The following is a 19,778-nucleotide window of genomic DNA, read 5'->3' as shown; positions in this document are numbered from 1 at the left end:
ACGAGGACGGCCTCGCCCGAGGAGCTGCAGCGGCTCCCCTGTTCGCCCCCGACCACGGTCAGGACGAGGAAGCAGGAAAGGTTAACAAGAGGCACTGGGTAACTTGTTTTTTACATAACTGAGAGTTAAGGGTTCAACTATGGGTGTTAAATTCACCCAAACTGTTCAGGAGTGATGCTGTGACGCTCCTTCAAGAGACTGATCAAATACAGAGAGCCTTTTTTTATATTTCAAAGAACAACGTGTTTGCATGAACAGGTGATGCGTCTGCCTGGAGCAGCAGGGATCACGTCTTCTCAACGCCATCCCTTCATTTATCATTTCAGGTTCCTTGTTAACAATTTACTGATGGACCCTTCAAGACCAAACACTGGTAAATTCAAAACCCAGCCACAGCAGAATGTGTGCATTAGTGTGTCCTGATGCTGAACAAGTGTCCTGTTCTCACGGTGGAACTTCCCAGCATGCACTGAGGTGGACCAGATCAAGGCCAGACGTGGTTCTCAGAGGAGCGCCTGCTGCTGGGCTGCTGCTCTGTTCTCAAAGCTTTTAGATTCATCTGATACATTCAGTAAACTGGGTAAAACACCCAAAACGATCCAACACCTTTTCTTTTTAGCTATTAGGTTAATCTGAGGTTTTGGAACTTGTTTGTTTGTATATTTGTATTCGGTGTTTTCAGAGATATAACGCACTCCACTAAAGAGTTTGTAGAAATTGGAGGTGTAGTTGCTTCCTGCCATATACATAAATCACACTAGTTGAATTATCTCTGATGTTCTGCAGGCAAAATTAAAACCTGAGGTGGGAGGGGCTTATGGACTGGAGTTAATTAAACGTAGCATCTACAAAATGGCAGCTGAGCCTGATAAAGTAATGTTAAAACATTGTTTTCATATCAGAGTTAATGGAGTTAATGTTTGCTCCCTTCTGCAACCTGACCCTAGTGGTACGTGGAGGAACTGCAAGATGTGTCACTGCACTTCCTGGTTTGAATGAAATGTACATATGGTGACTTGTTTTAGAGCACGTGTCAAAGTCATGGCCCAGGCCGGCTCTCCAGATCATTTTATTTTATTGCTATTAATGACTCGATGGTATCTTGTGTTAGTTTTTAACTTGTATAATGTTGACAAAATATATTTTTATGGAGAGTAAAATATTGAAAGTTATTTAAGGTTTAAGTTGATTTATTCTGGAATAATATTCCTGACTTTTTATCATTCATATTTATGTAAAAAAGCTACGGCTTTAAAGATTTAAAATGTAGTTTCAGAGTGTTCAATAAATGTTTATCATGTTCGGCCTGCAATCTAAGGTGTGTTTTGGATTTTGACCCCTTGTGTGATTGAGTGACACATCCTGCTTTAGAGAGATAGCAACAAACACAAACAGATACAGAGAAAATTGACAAAATTTGACATCTTTATTCACGTCTGCTATTCTACTACTTCAAGACTTTTTGAGGTCAAAGTGAAAGAGGAGCTGCTGGTTTTGCCTTTTCATTTGACATGAAATCAGAAAATCATGTGGATTAAGCTGGCATTTAACAAAAGCATGCCTTGAAAGCGCCGGGGAGAGCTGCATACCCCACGTCTTTACTTTGCACCTCCTGTTGGTGACAAAAATCAATTATTACAAAATGGATTCAACATTCAGGTAAAAAATGGTGAAAACACAAAATCAGAAAATAAAAATCATGCAAGAGACTTAACTGTCTGTTTTTTTAATGTTTGGACCAAGACTTTTTTAAACATCTAAAGCTGACACAGAGTCTGATAAAGGATAGTAAACCAGGCTCTGCTTTAAAGTTAAGAAAAGGAAAAGCCAGCATTGTTTGGCTTTAATGAAACATCTTTTTTAGTTAGTCAAAATGATACTAAACACGTTTTCTAAAATAAATTCAGTTTTTTTTGTTGTTGTCTGGTAGTATTTACAGTGGCTTTGGAAATGGAAAACAATTATATTTCGGGAAACAATTTGACATTAAATATACAGTTACATCAAAACCTAAAAACAGCAGAGTGTTGGTCATGACTTTACTGTTGTGTTCATGCAAGTAACAAGAGAAAACCAAAGAAGTAGATTTTATTTACAGATAATGAGTTATTGGGTTTTATGACATCTATTGCTTTATCCTCTGTTCATGAATGTCTCGCTCATTGATGAAAGATTGATTGATACTAAACAAGCCATGTTCATGGAGCCAGCCACTGTACATGTTTAAATACATCAAGTCTATCACGTCAAGTGTCTTCACATCTGCCAAAATGTGAACAGAAAAGTGGCGTGTTCGTGCTCTGAATCTGGATCTAACGTCTCGGTTATCCAATAGAATCGGTTCCCTTTCAAATGAGTACAGAGTTATGGACTGAGGGGAGCTTTAAGATTCACCAGGATGCAAGAGGAAGTGATGAAACAAGTACATACTGCAGTCGTAAAGGCGGTTGACCCTGAGGATGTCATTGTTGCTCATCTGGGTGGCTCTGCCGATGGCGACGTTTGGGTCAGGAATGGGAACGATGGTTGGCTCTCTATTTCTAGAGAAAGCGTATCTGTGGAAGGTAAACAGTCATCAAGATCCCTTGGATCTAACCCAGAACTAGGATCAGGTTCCGTGTTGACTGCTTTTCTTGAAGTGTCCCGTGTACACAAACAGGAAGTTGTTCTCAAAGGTACATGGAACTGTCACCACAGCTTACAAAGACAAGGCCTAAATTCCAAGGTTTCTAAAACATGCACAGGGAAGTGAGGATCTAAACTCGTTTGGGATGGTTTTTTTTTTGTTTTTCTGGAAGGTACAACCAGAATGCACAAAATCAGCTGCACTGCTTTCCCTGAGTGAAATGCAGTTCCAGTACCAAACTGGTTTAAAAAGTAGAGAAGTTCTTCATTTTGTTCACTGTCTTTAAATATTATTTAGTTACATTCTGTCTTAGAATTGGTATGACACTCAGAGTTCCCTTCTTTAATTTCCTCTACAGAGAAGTTGTCACGTGTTTTCCCGCTGGGCTGATCCCCACTCCTCCTTGATGGGTTTCACCTGTGTCTTATTGTTCTTCCATCCCTTTTCTGTATTTAATGGTTTCCTCCCCCACTTACCCTGCAGATTTGTTTTGTTGCCCTATGCACCAGGGGCCCGTTCCAAGAAGCAGGTTTTGTTGGAACTCTGAGTCCGTGAACCCAAATTCAGTAAAACTCTGAGTTTTCGGTTTCAGAAAAAGAGATAACTCAAACCTATGAAAGTGGGTCAAACCAAGCCCGTTTCAAGAAGCGGGTTAAGCTGAACTCAGAATCAATCACTATGGTAACTGAGTCTGTGAACGAAACCTGGTCTGGAGCAGGTTTTCTTCAGGAAACTTAGAGTTCTCTGTGGTCTCCGCCCCTATTTAAAGTGAAAGATGTTCAAATATGAGTTCCTCATTAACATTTAGAGAACATTAACATTAGAGACGTCACGTTTCACCACGCAGAAACCAAAATGACATGTTCATTCATAGAGGATCATGTAGAGAGGAGGCTGATTAATCCAGAGGAAATGTTATTTACGTCGGTAGAGGATTTGGAGGACACGAGTCGATTGTCATTTTTATTTAAACGATATCGTTTTCAATTTCGATGGAAAAATACTGTTTTTGGTTGGAAAAGATTAATGTAACTGGCAATCTGTTTTTTCTTTTCCTCTTTTTAAACCCTTAAGAACAAAAATCTTAAAAACTTAAACACTGGAGATGCCTGTCAAAAGATCAACTGTGCAAGTGACAAGTTCTTCTCCTGAACTGAAATGATTCAGATGTAGACGTACGCAGTAACTCTGCAGATATTTTCTCTCTGTTATACCGCTGCAGATGTGTTGCTTTTCTTGATGAAAATGTGCTTGTAGTCGGCATATGCTTGTAGGAACAAGTCAATTTCTGTCGCCGGAAGTATGAAGCCCTAAAGGTGTTTGTTACCTTGCCATGGTGAATCATGCTGTCTTTGCTCCATTGATCAGGGCTTTTTATGGTCGCACCTGATTCTGAGTCCAACGACTCAGAGTTGATTGAACAAACTTTCTTCAGTTGTTCTGAAACTAACAACTCTGAGTTTGCTAACTCTGAGTCAGTCAACTCTGAGTTCAGGTTTATACTCTGAATTTGTTAAACCCGTTTCTTGAAACAGGCCCCTGCTTCTTATAAGGGTTATAAGGGTTTTTGGATCCTGTGTGTCACGTTTTTGTTTTTTGGACTTTGCCTTAGTGACTTGGATTCCGTTTTTCTGCATTTCACTCTTCCTTCGTTTTTGGATTTATGCTAGGATTATCAGTGAAAATGTCAACAGTTAAGAGTGATTGGTACATGAAAACTTAAAGTATTTTACGAAAATAAAACCAGAGATATCACCTTCCATAGTGCATAATAGAGTTGTAGTCATAGGGGGTGCCCAGGTTCCTCGTTTCGATTTTGCGGAAGTTGTGCTCCTGTCCTGCAAGGGGAGTCAAAAAGTCAGGTCACGGCTCCAGACGGAAGCTTTCGAAAAAAATGACACCAGGCAGTGTCAGGCAGCCCGACCCACCAGATATCACATTCTGCAGGAGGATGCGGACGTGGGTGTCCCTGTCTGAGCGTGTCTGCTCGTGGTTGAAGCCCAGAGCATGGAGCAGCTCGTGCTGGATGGTACCCAGGAACACACACCCATTGCGCATCAGTGACACCACCTGACCGCCGCCACGGCGTCCCACAAATGACCAACACCTATGGAGGAGGCGGTGTGAACATCATGATGGTAGCCTTTACTTGAACACAGAGAGTTACAGGAACCCTGACTTACCCACTGCGAGACTGAATGTCTACAAAGTCCCTCTGGTTCTGATGAGGTGTAAAGCGGATGCAGGTGGAGCTTTCAAACGACTGCAGGCCTTGGGTGATGAGGTTTCGTTCTCTACTGGCTGGACAGTGATAACAGAAACATGTGGTCAGCGCTGATGCTGCTTGTTCTCTGAGCTGCTCACAGCTGGATGGCTGCAGCTCTGCTGTGGGAGTCGACACAAACACTCTCCTCTTCTTTTTTGTTTTTCTGTCTGTCCTGTCCTCGGGCTCAGTCCTCTCCTTTGCTGCACTTCCCTCCCCAGCTGGAGCGCCCTGGAGTCCCTCACGTTCTCCAAAATTACAACTCTTCTTTATCCATATACTTGCCGCAGGAGACACTTTCATTGATGTCAATAAAAACTTGTGTTGCCACTGAGAAAACTGTTGAGGACATGGTTTGTTTTCTTCATCCAGATGTTCCATTTACCCTTCCAGCATGAGCTGCTTCTGTTACTCGGTTTCAGTCAGAATTTTTTTACGAGTTGTAGTCATTTTTTATGGCCTCATCTGTTTTTTGTTTTCTTTTGCCATCTCCATTTACTTTATTGCAAATACTAGCAATTATTTTAATTGGCCGGATCTGGCCCTCCAGATCATTTTATTTTATTGTCATTAATGGTCCGTTGTTATCCTGCACTTATTTCTAACTTGTATACCGGTAGTTTTGACAAAATATATTTTTATGGAGAGTAAAGTATTGAAAGTGATTTAAGGTTTAAGTTGATTTACTCTGGAATAATATTCCTGCCTGTTTGTATTCATAGTAGGGATGCAACGATACAGTTTGCTCACGGTTTGATACGTATTGAGCAAGAAAAATCCTATAATTCTGCAAATGACGATTCATTTTGCAAAAAGAAATGCTATAACAAAAATTCAGATTCTTTCAAGTGCACAGTTCTTGGCACTTATTGCAGAATCAGATTTAAATAGAACTCTTGTAAACGTGTAAACATCACAACTTATATGAACTGCAACAATTTAAGCAGTTCTATTTAAATTTTGACAGCTGGATGACAACTAAACCAGGAGTGTCAAACTCAGTCGCGCAAGGGGCCATAATCCAAACACACCTTAGGTCGCGGGCCGAACAGGATAAATATTTAATGAACACTTTAAAACTAAAGTTTTAAAACTTTAGAACCGTAACTTTTTAACATAATTATGAACTAGATATAAAGGATTACCTGTGATACTGCTAGTGTGAATGCTGAAAGCTGAACATGCTGAAATTGATAGCTAAAATATTAGCTAAAAGCCAAATTAGCCTAAAAAACAAACAAAAAATATTAGGTTAGTCAAAACAGCTAAACTAGCTAAACTTCAAAATATCCTATAAAAAATAAAAAAAATAATAAAAAAATAATCCAAAACAGCTACCATGTAAATATTAACATAAATAAAAAAAAGCCTAAAAAAATATAAAAAAAATCCTAAATTAGCCAAAACTAGCATGTAGCTGAAATATTAGCTAAACTCCAAAATAGCCTAAAAAGTCTTAATAGTCCAAAAATATAGCAGAATGCCAATTTTTAAAACTTTAAAACTGTAACTTTTTAACATAATTATGAACAATAAAAAGACAGGAATATCATTCCAGAATAAATCAACTTAAACCATAAATAACTTTCCATATTTTACTCTCCATAAAAATAGATTTAGTCAAAATTATACAAGTCAGAAATAAGTGAAAGATAACATTGGACCATTAATAACAATAAAATAAAATGATCTGGAGGGCCGGATAGAATTACCCAGAGGGCCGGATCCGGCCCCCGGGCCTTGACTTTGACACATGATCTAAACCAAACCAATTTAAAAGATTTCAAACTGACTTAATCGTCTAAATAAACAACAGCAACACAGGTAAAGTGCAGTATTCCTTAGCTGTCAGTCCTTTATTCATGCACCTTTACATTTTTTTGCTGTTTGTTGTTTTTAGCATTTAGCTAAAACTTTTATTATCCGACTACCATATATAGTTGGATAATAAAAGGTAGTTCCTGGCAGGGAGGGGAGAAGTGGGTGGGGATCTTTTGCAGAAGACACCCTTGACACCCTCACTCCTCACCTAGACAAATGTTTATCCTGTTCGGCCCGCGACCTAAGGAGTGTTTTGGATTTTGGTCCCTTGTGCGATCGAGTTTGAGACCGCTGGTGTAACTACTGTCTGCCGCTGCTTACCCCTGTTTAACCCTTTAACACCCGAGGTGTTGCTGGTGACGCGTAAACACAAAATCTTTCACATACTATAACTTTTCAACCGTTAACACAATAATTCCAGTAGATTGTGAAGGAGGACCGCTAACCAGGAATAACTTCGCTCATTTATGAGATTGAACAAAAGCCCCGGTTGAACTCACAGAACTGGCCAGAGATGCGGAAAGGCACATAGACATTGCCATCACTGCTTTTGGGCCACAGGCAGCCTCTTGCTGTGCAGGGATCTGCATTCTGAAGACCTGTGGGCACCGCTATGTCTCCAAACATCACCAGAGGGTCGTCCAAGTTCTTTCCTGCAAACCCAATGAGGACAATGCATGAAGAAACAAAGTCGCTTCATTTCCTTTTCTGCTTTCTTAATCGCAGCAGCAAATGCACTTCATATAATTTAATTTACTGCATTATCTAAACTTTGGTGATTTGGACAGAAGTTGAGCATACCAACGTTAACGTTGGCCTTCTCCAGCAGAGTGGAGATGCTGAGATCCTCCTCTTCAATGGGGGCAGCTGTTGAATAAATTGCAGAGTTTGGACAAAAGAAACTGGCAAAATAAAACAACAAATAAACAATGCTTTGATTTATTATTTACTCTCAAAGAAGTCACCCGTAAATTTGGATGGAGAAAAAAAATGAATTGATGTAAGTTAGCAGGATTTTACAGTAATAAAAGGATGAAATGAATGCAGGAAAGTGGCTGATCTGAGGTGACGGACTGAAGACATGAAGACATCTTACCACGATTTCTGTCATTTTCTCTAAGAAAAACCTGTGAAAAAAGAAACGTGTAAGGAGGACGATTTCAAAATAAGAACTGAGTAGTCAATATTGCTTTCCATGTAAAATGTGAAAGGATTTTGTTTGGAACCAAAAGCAGAAGGTTGTGTTTCAGAGGGAAAACAGCGGCTCAGTTCCTTCATGTCAACTGACGGCGTGAGGTGTCGGCTCACCTGAGGATTGAAACTGTGAGCGCAGAAGAAGAGCGCGCTCAGCACTGTGGTCAGGAGGATCATGGCTGAGAGTCAGATGGAGGCAGCAGACCAGGAAAGCACCTCAGAGGAGCAGCAGCTTTCACTTATATAGCCAGGAGAGCAAACTGACTTAACCTTATATGGAAGACATGACTCAATAAACTAGCAGGAAGTGGCGGTGTCTGATCAGTAAAAATGGAACAGAGGCAACATCACAGGGATTGCTTCAAAGAACGTCGGTTTAACAATGAGAACTCAATCGAGGTTCAGATTATCTGTAAAGGCTCATCAATTGTTCCTATTTTGATTTTTTTAATTAATCGCAATTAATTTTTTTTTTTACAGTTGCCGACCACCTATTATCTTAACTTATCATCTGGGGATACGCACAATCACACGCAAAAGTTTACATTTAGAATTTATTTTTAATCAACACATTAATATCACATTACTTACACTTTTATGTTGTGATTGATCAATAATAATTACAATGTTTAACTAGGTACATTTTATGAAAATAAGCGGCTTTTGAGCAAAAACAGTCCAAAGAGAAATGTTTTCTTTATTTTTATTGTCAAAAATGTTTATATTTATTAAGAGTTAACCCAGAAATGTAATTTGAGTATACAAAACACAACATAAGCAGACTCTAAAAACATTTATGACAGCAGTATTACTCCAAGAAAACAAAGATGTTGACACAGTTACAATGATTAAGTTGCATTAATTCATATTAACGCGTTAAGTCAATTTAGATAATTTTGTGCGCTAAAGCGTAAATGTTCACAGCCCTAGATTTTTTATTAAACTGGTTGTGTATTTCTCTTAATGACATTGTATTTTTTCTGTATGAAAGTTTCTCAAAACGTGCTCACCTTATTTAGGTTTGCCTAAGGAAAATTCTTACAATTTTCTGAAAATCAGCAGCTTTATCTCATTGAATCGCCATTTTCTGTGAACATTTTACAACTGGTTTGAACTTTCTTTGTACTGTAGATTTTACATAGGACCAATTAAAGTGGGGTGTAGACTTTCCCTTACATGCCAAGGTCAGGGGTCAGCAACCTTCCATCCTTCCTTTCATGCTCTTGGCTTTAAGAACAATTATAACAATATGAAGAAATATTAAAGTACTTAAGAACATACTCTAATCTATGCTGCACAGTACCGTCTTGTTGTTGCCTTAATGATAGAAAGTAGCATGTCTGACTAGGTTTTCTGGCATTTTTAATAAATAAAACTGCTGCAACAGGAAGATCTTATTTTGTATTTTATTTTGAAAGGAACTTGTATGTGCTGCTGTCACAGGTTTTATATGAAAGTTTATTGTTCAAGCCATTTTTTAAGCAAACATACATTAGCACTTCTTCAGGCCTGAAATATTGGAACAGAATGAATTCTTATATAATCTGTTTCTTTTTCTTGAGCCATAAGCAAAACAGCGACATCATAAACAACAGAAACAACAAATCTTTCAAAATTTTACATTTCTAACCCCTCCCAAACCCATCTCGCTCTATGGCCTACATTTGTGTGTTGTCCCAATCAATGTTCCTACTTGCATTTTCTAGTCTGCCATCTTTAAACCTTTTTCTAAATGCAGCTCTGTTTGTAGTTTATTTCACTGTAGAGTCCAGTGAGTTCCATAGATCGACTCCATACACTGATAAGTGTGCCTGTCTCAAAGTTGTGCCTATAAATGGAACTTTGAAATAATTTTTCCTACTGTTGCTATTGTTTTCTGAAACAAAAGAAAAAATGGATTCAATGATATTTGGGGGAGCTTTCAATTTGGTTTGTAACATAAATGATAAAGTTTTTAAGTCAACTAAATCTGGAAACTTTAGCGGTCGTGATTCTGCAAACAGATTATTTGTGTTCTCTGCTGCCTTTTTGGTTGATTATTCTTATTGCTTTTTTCGATAAGATAAACAAAGACTATGAACAGAAAATGCTTTTCCTCTAACTTCAAAGCAGTAACTAAAGTACAGTAAAATAGAAGAACAATATAAGATGCGTAAGCATTGATTGTTAAATAAATCCTTTACTCTGTAAAGAATTCCAATATTTTTGCTAATTTTGGTTTTTCAAATAATTAATGTGAGATTTCCATTTTAACTTTTCATCCAAAATAACCCCAAGAAATTGTATTTCTCTTACTTTGCAAATGTTAACTTGATCAATATTTAGCTTTAAATTTTCATTTGTTTGCCGATTGCTAAAAATCATAAACTTTGTTTCAAAAATAACTTATTTTCAGAAAACCAAATTTTCACCTGAGCTATTTCTTCTTTTAATGTTACCATGAGCTCAGCTAAATTTGTTCCAGAGTGGAAAATTGATGTGTCATCTGCAAACGACAAAAACTCAATTATTTTGGAAACTTTGCAATTATCATTTATGAACAAAATAAAAAGTAGGGGACCTAATACAGATCCTTGTGGAACTCCGGTAGTGATCTGTTGGTGGTTTGAATTTACTCCATTTAATTTCACATGCTGTTGTCGATTAGTTAAATAACTTTTGAGCCACTGGAATGACAGGCCTCTAATCCCACATCCTTATCATTTAGATAAACAATAGATTGTGATTAATTGTGTCAAATGCTTTTTGTAAATCAACTGTATATTGTTTGTTATCTATTGCTGTTGTAATATTTTCAGTTAGCTTAATTAGAGCCGGTGCTGTAGAACTTGGTGACCTAAATCCATATTGTTTTTCCCTAAATAGTTTATTCATTCATCTTCCTGACCGCTTCTTCCCTTTCGGGGTCGCGGGGTGCTGGAGCCTATCCTGGCTACTGAAGGGCGAAGGCGGGGTTCACCCTGGACAGGTCTCCAGTCTGTCTCAGGGCCTCAATCACACACATTCACTCTCACATTCACACCTAGGGGCAATTTAGAGTCACCAATTAACCTATGAAGCATGTTTTTGGACGGTGGGAGGAAGCCGGAGTCCCCGGTGAAAACCCACGCATGCACGGGGAGAACATGCAAACTCCACACAGAAAGGTCCCAGCCGAGATTCGAACCGGGGCCTTCTCGCTGTGAGGCGAGAGCGCTAACCACTGCACCACCGTGCAGCCCTAAATAGTTTATTTTAGTCTAAAAGCAAACCATTTTTCAAGGATTTTAGAAAATTGTTACAGTAATGACATAGGCCTATAATTATTAAATAGATGATTATCACCACTTTTAAAGATTGGGATAATTTTTGCTACTTTCATTTTCCCTGGAAAAACACCTGATTGTTTTGATAAATTGCAAATGCAAGTCAATGGTTTAATGATGCAATCTCAAGTCCATCGCTGTCAGTAGATGATTTGTTTTCAAAGTAAGGAAGTTAAAGTTGTTAAAGAAAGAAAAATATGTAAAGTCGGTGGGTGTATCTTATGCAAAGTGGGCTCAGTGTGTCTCAATAAATGTTTCGTTTAAGATGTCAAATGTGGATTTTCCTTTTTTTGTTTCCTCAGTAGCTCTTTTCTGACGAAACAACTTTAAAAAAATGTTTTATTCTTCTCAAGGTTAGCTTGAGCGGTTGGAGCCGCTGCTTTAGGAAGGTGGCCGATGTATTGAGGATGTAACCAAGGTGAGCCATTGAACATGCATCAAGACTGAGACATTGGCGGATGTGGAGGAGAAAAACTGGCTGTTGTCAGAAATAAAGCTTTCTTAAGGATCTGATCATGGACAAAATGGAAAATATGAAAGAATTTTTCTTTCTCTGCGGCTCAGTACCAAGTGACCTATAGGGACTGGTGCTGGTCCATGCCTTGGTGTTTGGGGACCACTGCTTTAAAGTATTTAGAGATGTTTAAAGGTGAAATTTAAGAAAGCAGCTTCTGTATTCCACGTGTTTCTGTAAAATTGAACATCCATCCATCCGTCCTTTCATCTATTTTCTTAACCTGCTGTTTCCCTTTCGGGTCAGAGCCTGTCCCGGCTAATGTTGGGCGAAAGGACGAGTTGTCTGTCTGTCAGAGGGTACACAACTCTAGGGGCAATTTAGATTCACCAATTAACCTACGAAGAATATTTTGGCCTGTGCGAGGAAATGAAGAAGCATGCATGCTCAGGGATAACATACAAACTCCACTAGGTGAACTAGGACCTTCTGGCAGCGAGGCGAGAGTGCCAACAACTGCATCACTGCGGAGCCAGAGACTGACCATCTGTGACTGCAATTAATGAACGTATTTCATTCGCTTATCAAACAAAAAAACTTAAAGGTTTGAGCTATAGTTTCACATTTAAAGATAAAAACAGCTTTTCTAGTGATGATAAAATGAGAGATTTTTAATTTTGTAGACTTTTCTATGTAACAGTTTGAGGATCATCTTTAGTTATTATCTTAGTCATTGAGTTAACAGACCAATTTACTCTGAACTGACAAAAGTATTGCTTGGTAATCACCAAGTTACGAGGGTTTTTCTTTTGGAAGCCATTCTCATTCAGTCTCTTTACAAACACATCACACTCAGCACCATCTGTCACAGATACTAGCAGTTTTAATGCATGTCCTTGTAAATCCTTGTGTTAAAAGGAATAATGGACCCTTCTGTCTTCAGATCTTGTTCCACGGTACCAAGCCTGTTTTTGCAATATTTTGCAAGGTCCTGTGAAAGCCAATAATATGCTGCAACTTTGCCACAGTTTGGAGAAGTGAAACAGACACTAAGATGGCATTTGATTTTAATTTAACATTAAACACAAACATTTACTTTAATTGACAGCTTTTTTCTGCATATTAAAAATCAGGCGCATTTAAAATAAATAAACTGCTTTTAAAAACTTTTTAAAACACAAACATCTTGTGTCTTCTCTTTCTTCTCAAACAAAATAAAAAGAAACGAGGGTTCATTCATATCCAGTTACTGTTGAGCCAATAAAACATTTTTCTCTAATGTTATTAGGTCTGTTGACTCCTTTAGAGGAGACGTTTTGACAGTTTTTTGTCATTTGTCAATATAAGTTGGTTTTCATACTTAACTTTTGTCCTTTACATTTTTTTTAATTAGGTGACCTTATATTAAGAAATAAGAAGCAAAGTTTCTGAAGTATAGATTGCATTATAATGATAACTGCAAGTAACTGCTGATCTTTATTGACAAAGAATGTATTTGATTTAGAAAATAATTTCCTTGTGCCTCTGTCAGAATAAACGACATAAAAATTCAACCGTCCATCCATCCATCCATCCATCCATCCATCCATCCATCCATAAGCCCCGACGCTGTGGTGAAAGAAAAATGTTCACAAGAGAAAAAGAATAAAAACATTTTGAAAGGCTTCGTGGGAACAAAAATTCATTGTAAAATCTACTATTTAAAGAAAGAGATTTGAGCTTAGTGCACAAATGTACTGTTGCAGTGTGAGGACCGTGTTTGGCTTAACATTGCAACTCTACTTAAGAGATCAATTTGCAGCTCTGCTGAGTTCATTGAGTTTTTTTATCTTTCTTATTTTATTTAGCAGCATATCACTAATCCAATTTTTAAAAGTAAAAGTTTATGATAAAACTCTAGACTTGTTTCCGCTCCAGACACAGAAGATTCCTTTTGAGACAAGTCTAAATTGGGTCACTGGTCTAGTTGTCTTTGCTGCTTGAAACAGATGTCTTCATTTTGTTGTTGTGACATGGAAAATGATGCAACTGGGAGGGCTAATGTTTCCTCTCCAACCTGTTGCATTTTGAGTCTGTTGAAACGTGGCCCGTGTCACGCAACTTTAGAGAGACAGAACTTCCAAAATAATACCAACAAACCATTGATATGCATTACTGGAATGGAAATCATGTGGTCTTGGGTGACAAGCACTAAACACAAACATTTACTTTGTACAGTTATAGAGATTTTAGCACAGAGGCAAAATCAAAAATCACAAATATTTAGAAGCAGTTAAATTGACAGCAATTCATTACCTGTAGCAGCACAAGGTGCAATTCTTACACTATTTACAGATTCATCTTTAAAGATAATAAATATTTAAATACACCACAGGATCAATTATTATCCAAGAATTAATTTGAGCCATATTTTGTAAAAATCGGTGAAGAAATTAGGGAGCTAGCCCTTTTTTTTTTTTGTTGTCTGCCTGTCCTCCATTAGGACAGCTATGGTCTGCTGCCATGACTCAATGCATAACAATGACGCCTGCGCGCGCACGTCTCTGTCTATAGCAGCATATAGCCAAAGGCTAATCCAGTAATATATATAAATGCAACAAACAACAGCACCATGGGTCGGAACGCTGCATTTGGTTGAAGTCTTGGTCATGCAGGTGTATTTGTGCAGTAAACATGAATGAGTCTCTTGCAAATCAGATCATTTATTGTGAACATTTTGATAATTCATTTGATGGAAATGTGAGATAAATTAATTTGCGTTAAAGATTTATTTCTTGTAGGTTTTCCGTCAAAATGAAATGTGGTGTCCAAGTTTTATGTGTAAACATTCAGATCATTTGAGTAAGAAAATGTAAAATATTGATCAAACTAAACAGAATACTAAGCTGCACAAGGTTAGTTAGTTACCAGTATGGAAGACTTTGAGTAGCTGGACATCCATGATACCAATCTCCCGTTCCAGCATATCCCAAAGGTTCTATTGGGTTCTGGTGACTGTGGAGGTCATTAGAGTCCAGTGAACTCATTGTTCTAGAAACCAGTCTGAGATGATTCCATCTTTATGACATGGAGTCTTATCCTGATGGAAGTAGCATCAGAAGATGGTACTCTGCGGTCATAAAGGGATGGACATGGTCAGAACAATACTCAGGTAGACTGAGGGGTTGGAACTATGCTCAATTGGTAAGGGGCCCAAAGTGTGTAAAGAAAATATCCCCACACCATGACACCACCACCACCAGCCTGAAATGTTGATACAAGCCATGCTTTCATGTTGTTGATGCCAGATTCTGACCCTACATCTGAATGTTGCAGCAGAAATAGAAACTCATCAGACCAGACGTTTTTCCATCTTCAATTGTCCAGTTTTAGTGAGTCTGTGTGAATTGTGGCTTCAGTTTCCTGTTTTGAGTCTTCTACCTTAAGGTTAGATGTGTTGTGCATTCAGACATGCTAGTCTGCAGACCTCGGTTATAACCAGTGCTCAAATCAGGCATCATTGTAACCAAAATACATAGGTACATGGATCAGTTAATGAACAACACACAGAATGGCATTGGTGGAGATTCCAGAAGAGCCAAACACCAACTCCTGGTTGACAGAACAGTCACACAAAACTGCAGGTCATGACGGACCAACCTGTGCACAGCCTGGATTGATTACAAGAAAGCCTCAATGCCACACACCTGGATCGATGAATGCTAGGACATGTACAACATCAACAGGACTCTAAGAGTCTTCATAGGAAACTCAATGAAGTTGTGGAAAAACACCCTTGAAACCAATGAAAAGCCAATTGCACGTGTCCATCCAATGTGGTATATACCGAGGTGATCCTCTGTCCCCACTGCTGTTCTACAGAGGTCTGAACCCCCTCAGCCACATAATCAATAAGACTGGCTATGGATACCAACTTAGAAATGGGGCCACCATCAGTCACCTCCTCTACATGGATGACATCAAGCTACACGCTAAGACATTGAGTCCCTGATCCACACCACCAGGATCTACAGTACTGACATTGGGATGTCATTCGGGCTTGAGAAATGCAGTCGGATGGAGACAAAGAGAGGCAAGGTAGTCCACACAGAAGGGGTCTCACTCCCAGAAGGAACAATAGCAGACATTGAGGACAATTACAAGTACCTCAGAATTACACAGGTAAATGGCAACCTGGAACAGGCAACAAGGAAAGCTGCAACAGCCAAATCCCTCCAACGAGTAAGGCAAGTCCTGAGAAGCCAGCTCAGTGGCAAGAACAAGACCTGGGCAATACAGTTACGCACTGCCAGTCATCACATACCCTGCAGGAATAATAAGATGGCCAAAGGAAGAGATACAGACCACAGATGTTAACACATGAAAGCTCTTCACCATACATGGAGGGTTCCATCCCAAATCCAGCACCCTGAGACTGTATGCTAGCTGCAAGGAAGGAGGCCGAGGACTAGTGAGGGTGGAAGCCACTATCCAGGATGTAACATCCAAGATGCATGAATATGTCAAGCTCAAGGACGCCAACGGACAGCGTGCTCTTTGAATGTCTCAGACAATGGAAAGCAGAGGATGCAATGCTGAAGGACAGAACCTCATGGGAGGACAAGCCCCTACATGGGATGTACCACCGGACAATAACTGAAGTGGCTGATATCAAGAACCCTACCAATGGCTAGAGAGGGCTGGCCTGCAGAACAGTGCAGAAGCTCTGATCCTGGCAGCACAGGAACAAGCCCTGAACACCAGAGCGATATAGGCTCAGATCTACCACACCAGACAAGACCCAATGTGTAGGCTGTGCAAAGAGGAAACAATCCAGCACATAACTGCAGGCTGTAAGATGCTGGGCGTTAAAGCATACATGGAGCGCCACAACCAAGTAGGTGGAATAATATACAGAAACATGTACAGAATATGGACTGGAAACCCCAAAGTCAAAATGGGAAACACCTCAGAAAGTGTTAGAGAATGAGAGAGCAAAGATCCTGTGGGACTTCTAGATCCAGACGGACAGGATGGTAATGGAGAACCAACCAGACATTGTAGTGGTGGATAAAGAACAGAGGAAAGCCATTGTGGTGGATGTGGCAGTACCAAGCCATGGTCACAGCAAGAAGAAGGAACATGAGAAACTGGAGAAATACCAGGGACTCAGAGAGATAATGGAGAAAGCTTCGAAGATGAAAGTGACAGTGGTGACCGTGGTGATTGGAGCACTCAGGACTGTAACCTCCAAACTGGAGGAGTGGCTACAGCAGATCCCTGGAAAAACCTCAGACATCTCAGTCCAGAAAAGAACAGGAACAGCTGAGATACTGCAGGACCCTCAAGCTCCCAGGACTCTGGTAGAGGACCTGAGCTTGGAGGAGAAACCACCCACGGAAGGAGAGAGATTCTTTTTTTTGTTTGTTTGTTTTTTATTCGCGTGTTTGCGTATTACCTTCTTTCACTTTTTCCTTTTCCCATCTATTCACAACTAATTATCCTAATTAAGTTTGAAACATCTATGTAGAGTTATACATTTCCACTTTCTGTCTTTGTTTTCTTTTTCTTTTCTCTTCCATATTCCAAATCTCATAAAAACGTAGAGAATACCTGTTAAAAAGGTATTGTGCTGCTGTGTGATGGCTTTAGGGAAGCTGTGCATTGCAGGTTTATGAAACAGTTTGTCTTACCCACCATTACCCCATAGTTCCCTGTTTTTGTGTTTTATGTAGTAATGCATTAATGCTGAAACTGACAAAAACTAGGATGGTGGTTTGAATGAGGTGGTTGCATTCATGTGACTCAAAGCAGCATTTCTGTTTAGTAAATCTGCAGCCTCACAGTAAACAAATGTTTCAGGGAAAGAGATTTTCACCGCTGAGTTTCAGTTCTAAAGTGTTTCTCATTCAGATTTAATTTCAAAAAGCAACTGGAAAATAAATACTGAATGTTCTCATTTGATATAAATAGCACAAAATTGTAAGGAACTCATCAAAAAAATAATCAGTTCTGTGAAAGTTTTCTGAGATAAAAACACTAAGCTAGGCAAAGTAACAACAGAGCGCAGGCAAAAAGAGGAGTCAAAAGCAAACAGTTCTTTCTTTCCGTGTCTTGTCTTGCCACTTCTGTGACAACAGGATTTCATCGATTTCCAGAAGTTCTTCGGTTGCAGCATGGTTTCCAAACATTCTTTGTTGTTCAGACTAAAGCTTACATAACCTTTCTTTGAAAACGACTGAAACATCTGAAACCACACGAGAGTAATGGAAATATTCTCCTCTTCTTGCTAAGATTCTCTCAAGTGACAGAGCTCCTCTTTCTCTCTAAAGTTACTGTTTCTAAGTTTCATTAACATGTTGAATGGATCAAAATGAACTACAAATTGTTTTGACTACCCAGTAAATCTTGCATTGTTTTATTCCAGGTTATGTGTAAGCGTAGAATTGTCTGCTAGTCGATCTGTTGAACAAACCCTGTTGTTTTGAAAGACTGAACCTGTGATGCAGATCAGAGCTGATGGATTGAAGGACACCCAGTCAGAAGTGCATAATGATGCTCCATCATACATTAATGTTTTTTAATGAAGAACACAGCAGATGAACCCTCATTTTTTAGAAATGTGCCTGCGGTTGACTGTGTGGCCTCATGACAGTGGCAGGACGTGTGCTGCATGTCCCACACTGATAAGGGCAGTTTGGACTGTTTTTACAGCATCTGAGGGTTTTATCAGACACGGGGAACAGACCGGCATCAAGGTTGAGATATGCATTGAAGCAACAGCTGCTGTTTCCCTTGTTTATTATGTTTACATCGAATGTAGTGTTGGTCAGTTATTAGCTCCTTCATAAATTAAGATGTTAAGATTTCCCTGGTCATACAAACAATCAAACTGACGCGGAAGCATTGAGACTGTCAGGCTTTAGATTCTGTAGATTAGGGTTCGATTGGTAACTTGAGAAGTGAATACGTTTAAGAGCCTTTGGGTTGAGCTAGCTCTAGCATCTGTAGGAAGACCTTGCTGAACAGTCTTGGAGGTCATGTCCATGAAGCATGTTTCTATATGTCAGCCACTTGTGCGGTTGAAAAAGATCCACATAGTTGTTAAAACTATGTGGTCAGTTCTCAACCATTAGAACTAATAATACAAGAACTGGTAAAATAAAACCAAAGAGAAAAATGGATGAAGAACGTGAGGTTGACATTGTTCAGGACTGCTGCATGTTTTGATGTAATGAGCATAGCTGAGACTCTGGAAACAGTAAATGTTCTCGTTTCATTGCACTTAAGATAAAAATGCAAATATTTCTAAAATAGTGTTCACTTGTTTATTGCGCAAGTTACGTTCCATAAATCTTCTTTGAGGGGTAAAATCTAGGATGCAGTAAAACTCCTCACTACACCCTTTCTTCACTTTTCTCTCTTTTTTAAAGTCTCAAAGCTCAAACATTCCTAGAAAACAAGTCAAGGAATATAGAATGTAAACAAAGATCTGATTGTGATCAAAGTTTTATGTAACTCTGGCAAACTGAACGCATTTTGTAAAGGAGATGCAGTACAGAACAAATTGATCGACAAGGTCTACAGCCAATCAGAACATAGAACAGTTTGCTGTGTAAAAATTGCATTTAAAAAAACAATGATAAAGTGATATTGCAAAAGGTGAACCACAATATAGCGAGGGATCTCCATAATATGAATTTGTTAAACTATTACTCCAAATTAGTGATCGTTAATTATTTATTGTAGTTGCAGACGAGTACCAATGCTACCCCAGAGGACTTTGATTGCTCTGAACCCTTTTTCATCGGACAAACTGTCTTTTATGTGTCCTAATGAAATGTTTTGAAGGACCGTGATAGCAGGTTTGAAATGAATGTCTTCATTTTAAAAGGTTGAAATTAGACTTGAAATTGAACCTAAATCCTTAAAGTCCCAGACTTGATTTGGACTTGAACAAATGGTGAGTGAAGCCTCCCTGCTGGGGCACAGTAACACCTGTGTAAACAGAATGTCCCTCACCTCTCCCACGTTTGTGTTGGGAGTGATAAAAGTCCCGCTGCTGTGTTTGCACTTTTTTTACACCTTTTGTAGAATAAATCTTGGAGATCTGTACCAGTATAAAACCCACTGAAA

The 19,778-nt window shown here is 39.0% G+C and overlaps 1 protein-coding gene across 1 annotated transcript; it reads right to left on the bottom strand.

Moving 5' to 3' along the window:
- Nucleotides 1-1,405: 1,405 nt before the first annotated feature.
- Nucleotides 1,406-8,171, bottom strand: LOC112161229 (low choriolytic enzyme). The gene is made up of 9 exons (XM_024296283.2): nucleotides 8,019-8,171; nucleotides 7,807-7,837; nucleotides 7,512-7,577; nucleotides 7,211-7,363; nucleotides 4,810-4,927; nucleotides 4,555-4,733; nucleotides 4,383-4,464; nucleotides 2,431-2,555; nucleotides 1,406-1,612 (listed from the first exon to the last, which is right to left on the bottom strand). The coding sequence occupies exons 1-9, from the start codon at nucleotides 8,079-8,081 to the stop codon at nucleotides 1,599-1,601; spliced, it is 831 nt and encodes a 276-aa protein (XP_024152051.1). The 5' UTR covers nucleotides 8,082-8,171; the 3' UTR covers nucleotides 1,406-1,598.
- Nucleotides 8,172-19,778: the final 11,607 nt, after the last annotated feature.

Source organism: Oryzias melastigma, linkage group LG3 (genome assembly GCF_002922805.2).
Source record: "Oryzias melastigma strain HK-1 linkage group LG3, ASM292280v2, whole genome shotgun sequence".
Taxonomy (NCBI): domain Eukaryota; kingdom Metazoa; phylum Chordata; class Actinopteri; order Beloniformes; family Adrianichthyidae; genus Oryzias; species Oryzias melastigma.
The sequence above is the reverse complement of the archived record's forward strand: the minus strand, read 5'-3'. Positions and strand labels throughout refer to the sequence as shown.

Excerpts from the sequence above, each read along its gene's own strand:
- LOC112161229 (XM_024296283.2), bottom strand. The coding sequence starts at position 8,081 with ATGATCCTCCTGACCACAGTGCTGAGCGCGCTCTTCTTCTGCGCTCAC. Across the intron at positions 7,578-7,806 it reads AGAAAATGACAGAAATCGTG|CTGCCCCCATTGAAGAGGAG; the intron begins GTAAGATGTCTT and ends TTTATTCAACAG. Across the intron at positions 4,734-4,809 it reads GACATTCAGTCTCGCAGTGG|GTGTTGGTCATTTGTGGGAC; the intron begins GTAAGTCAGGGT and ends CCTCCTCCATAG.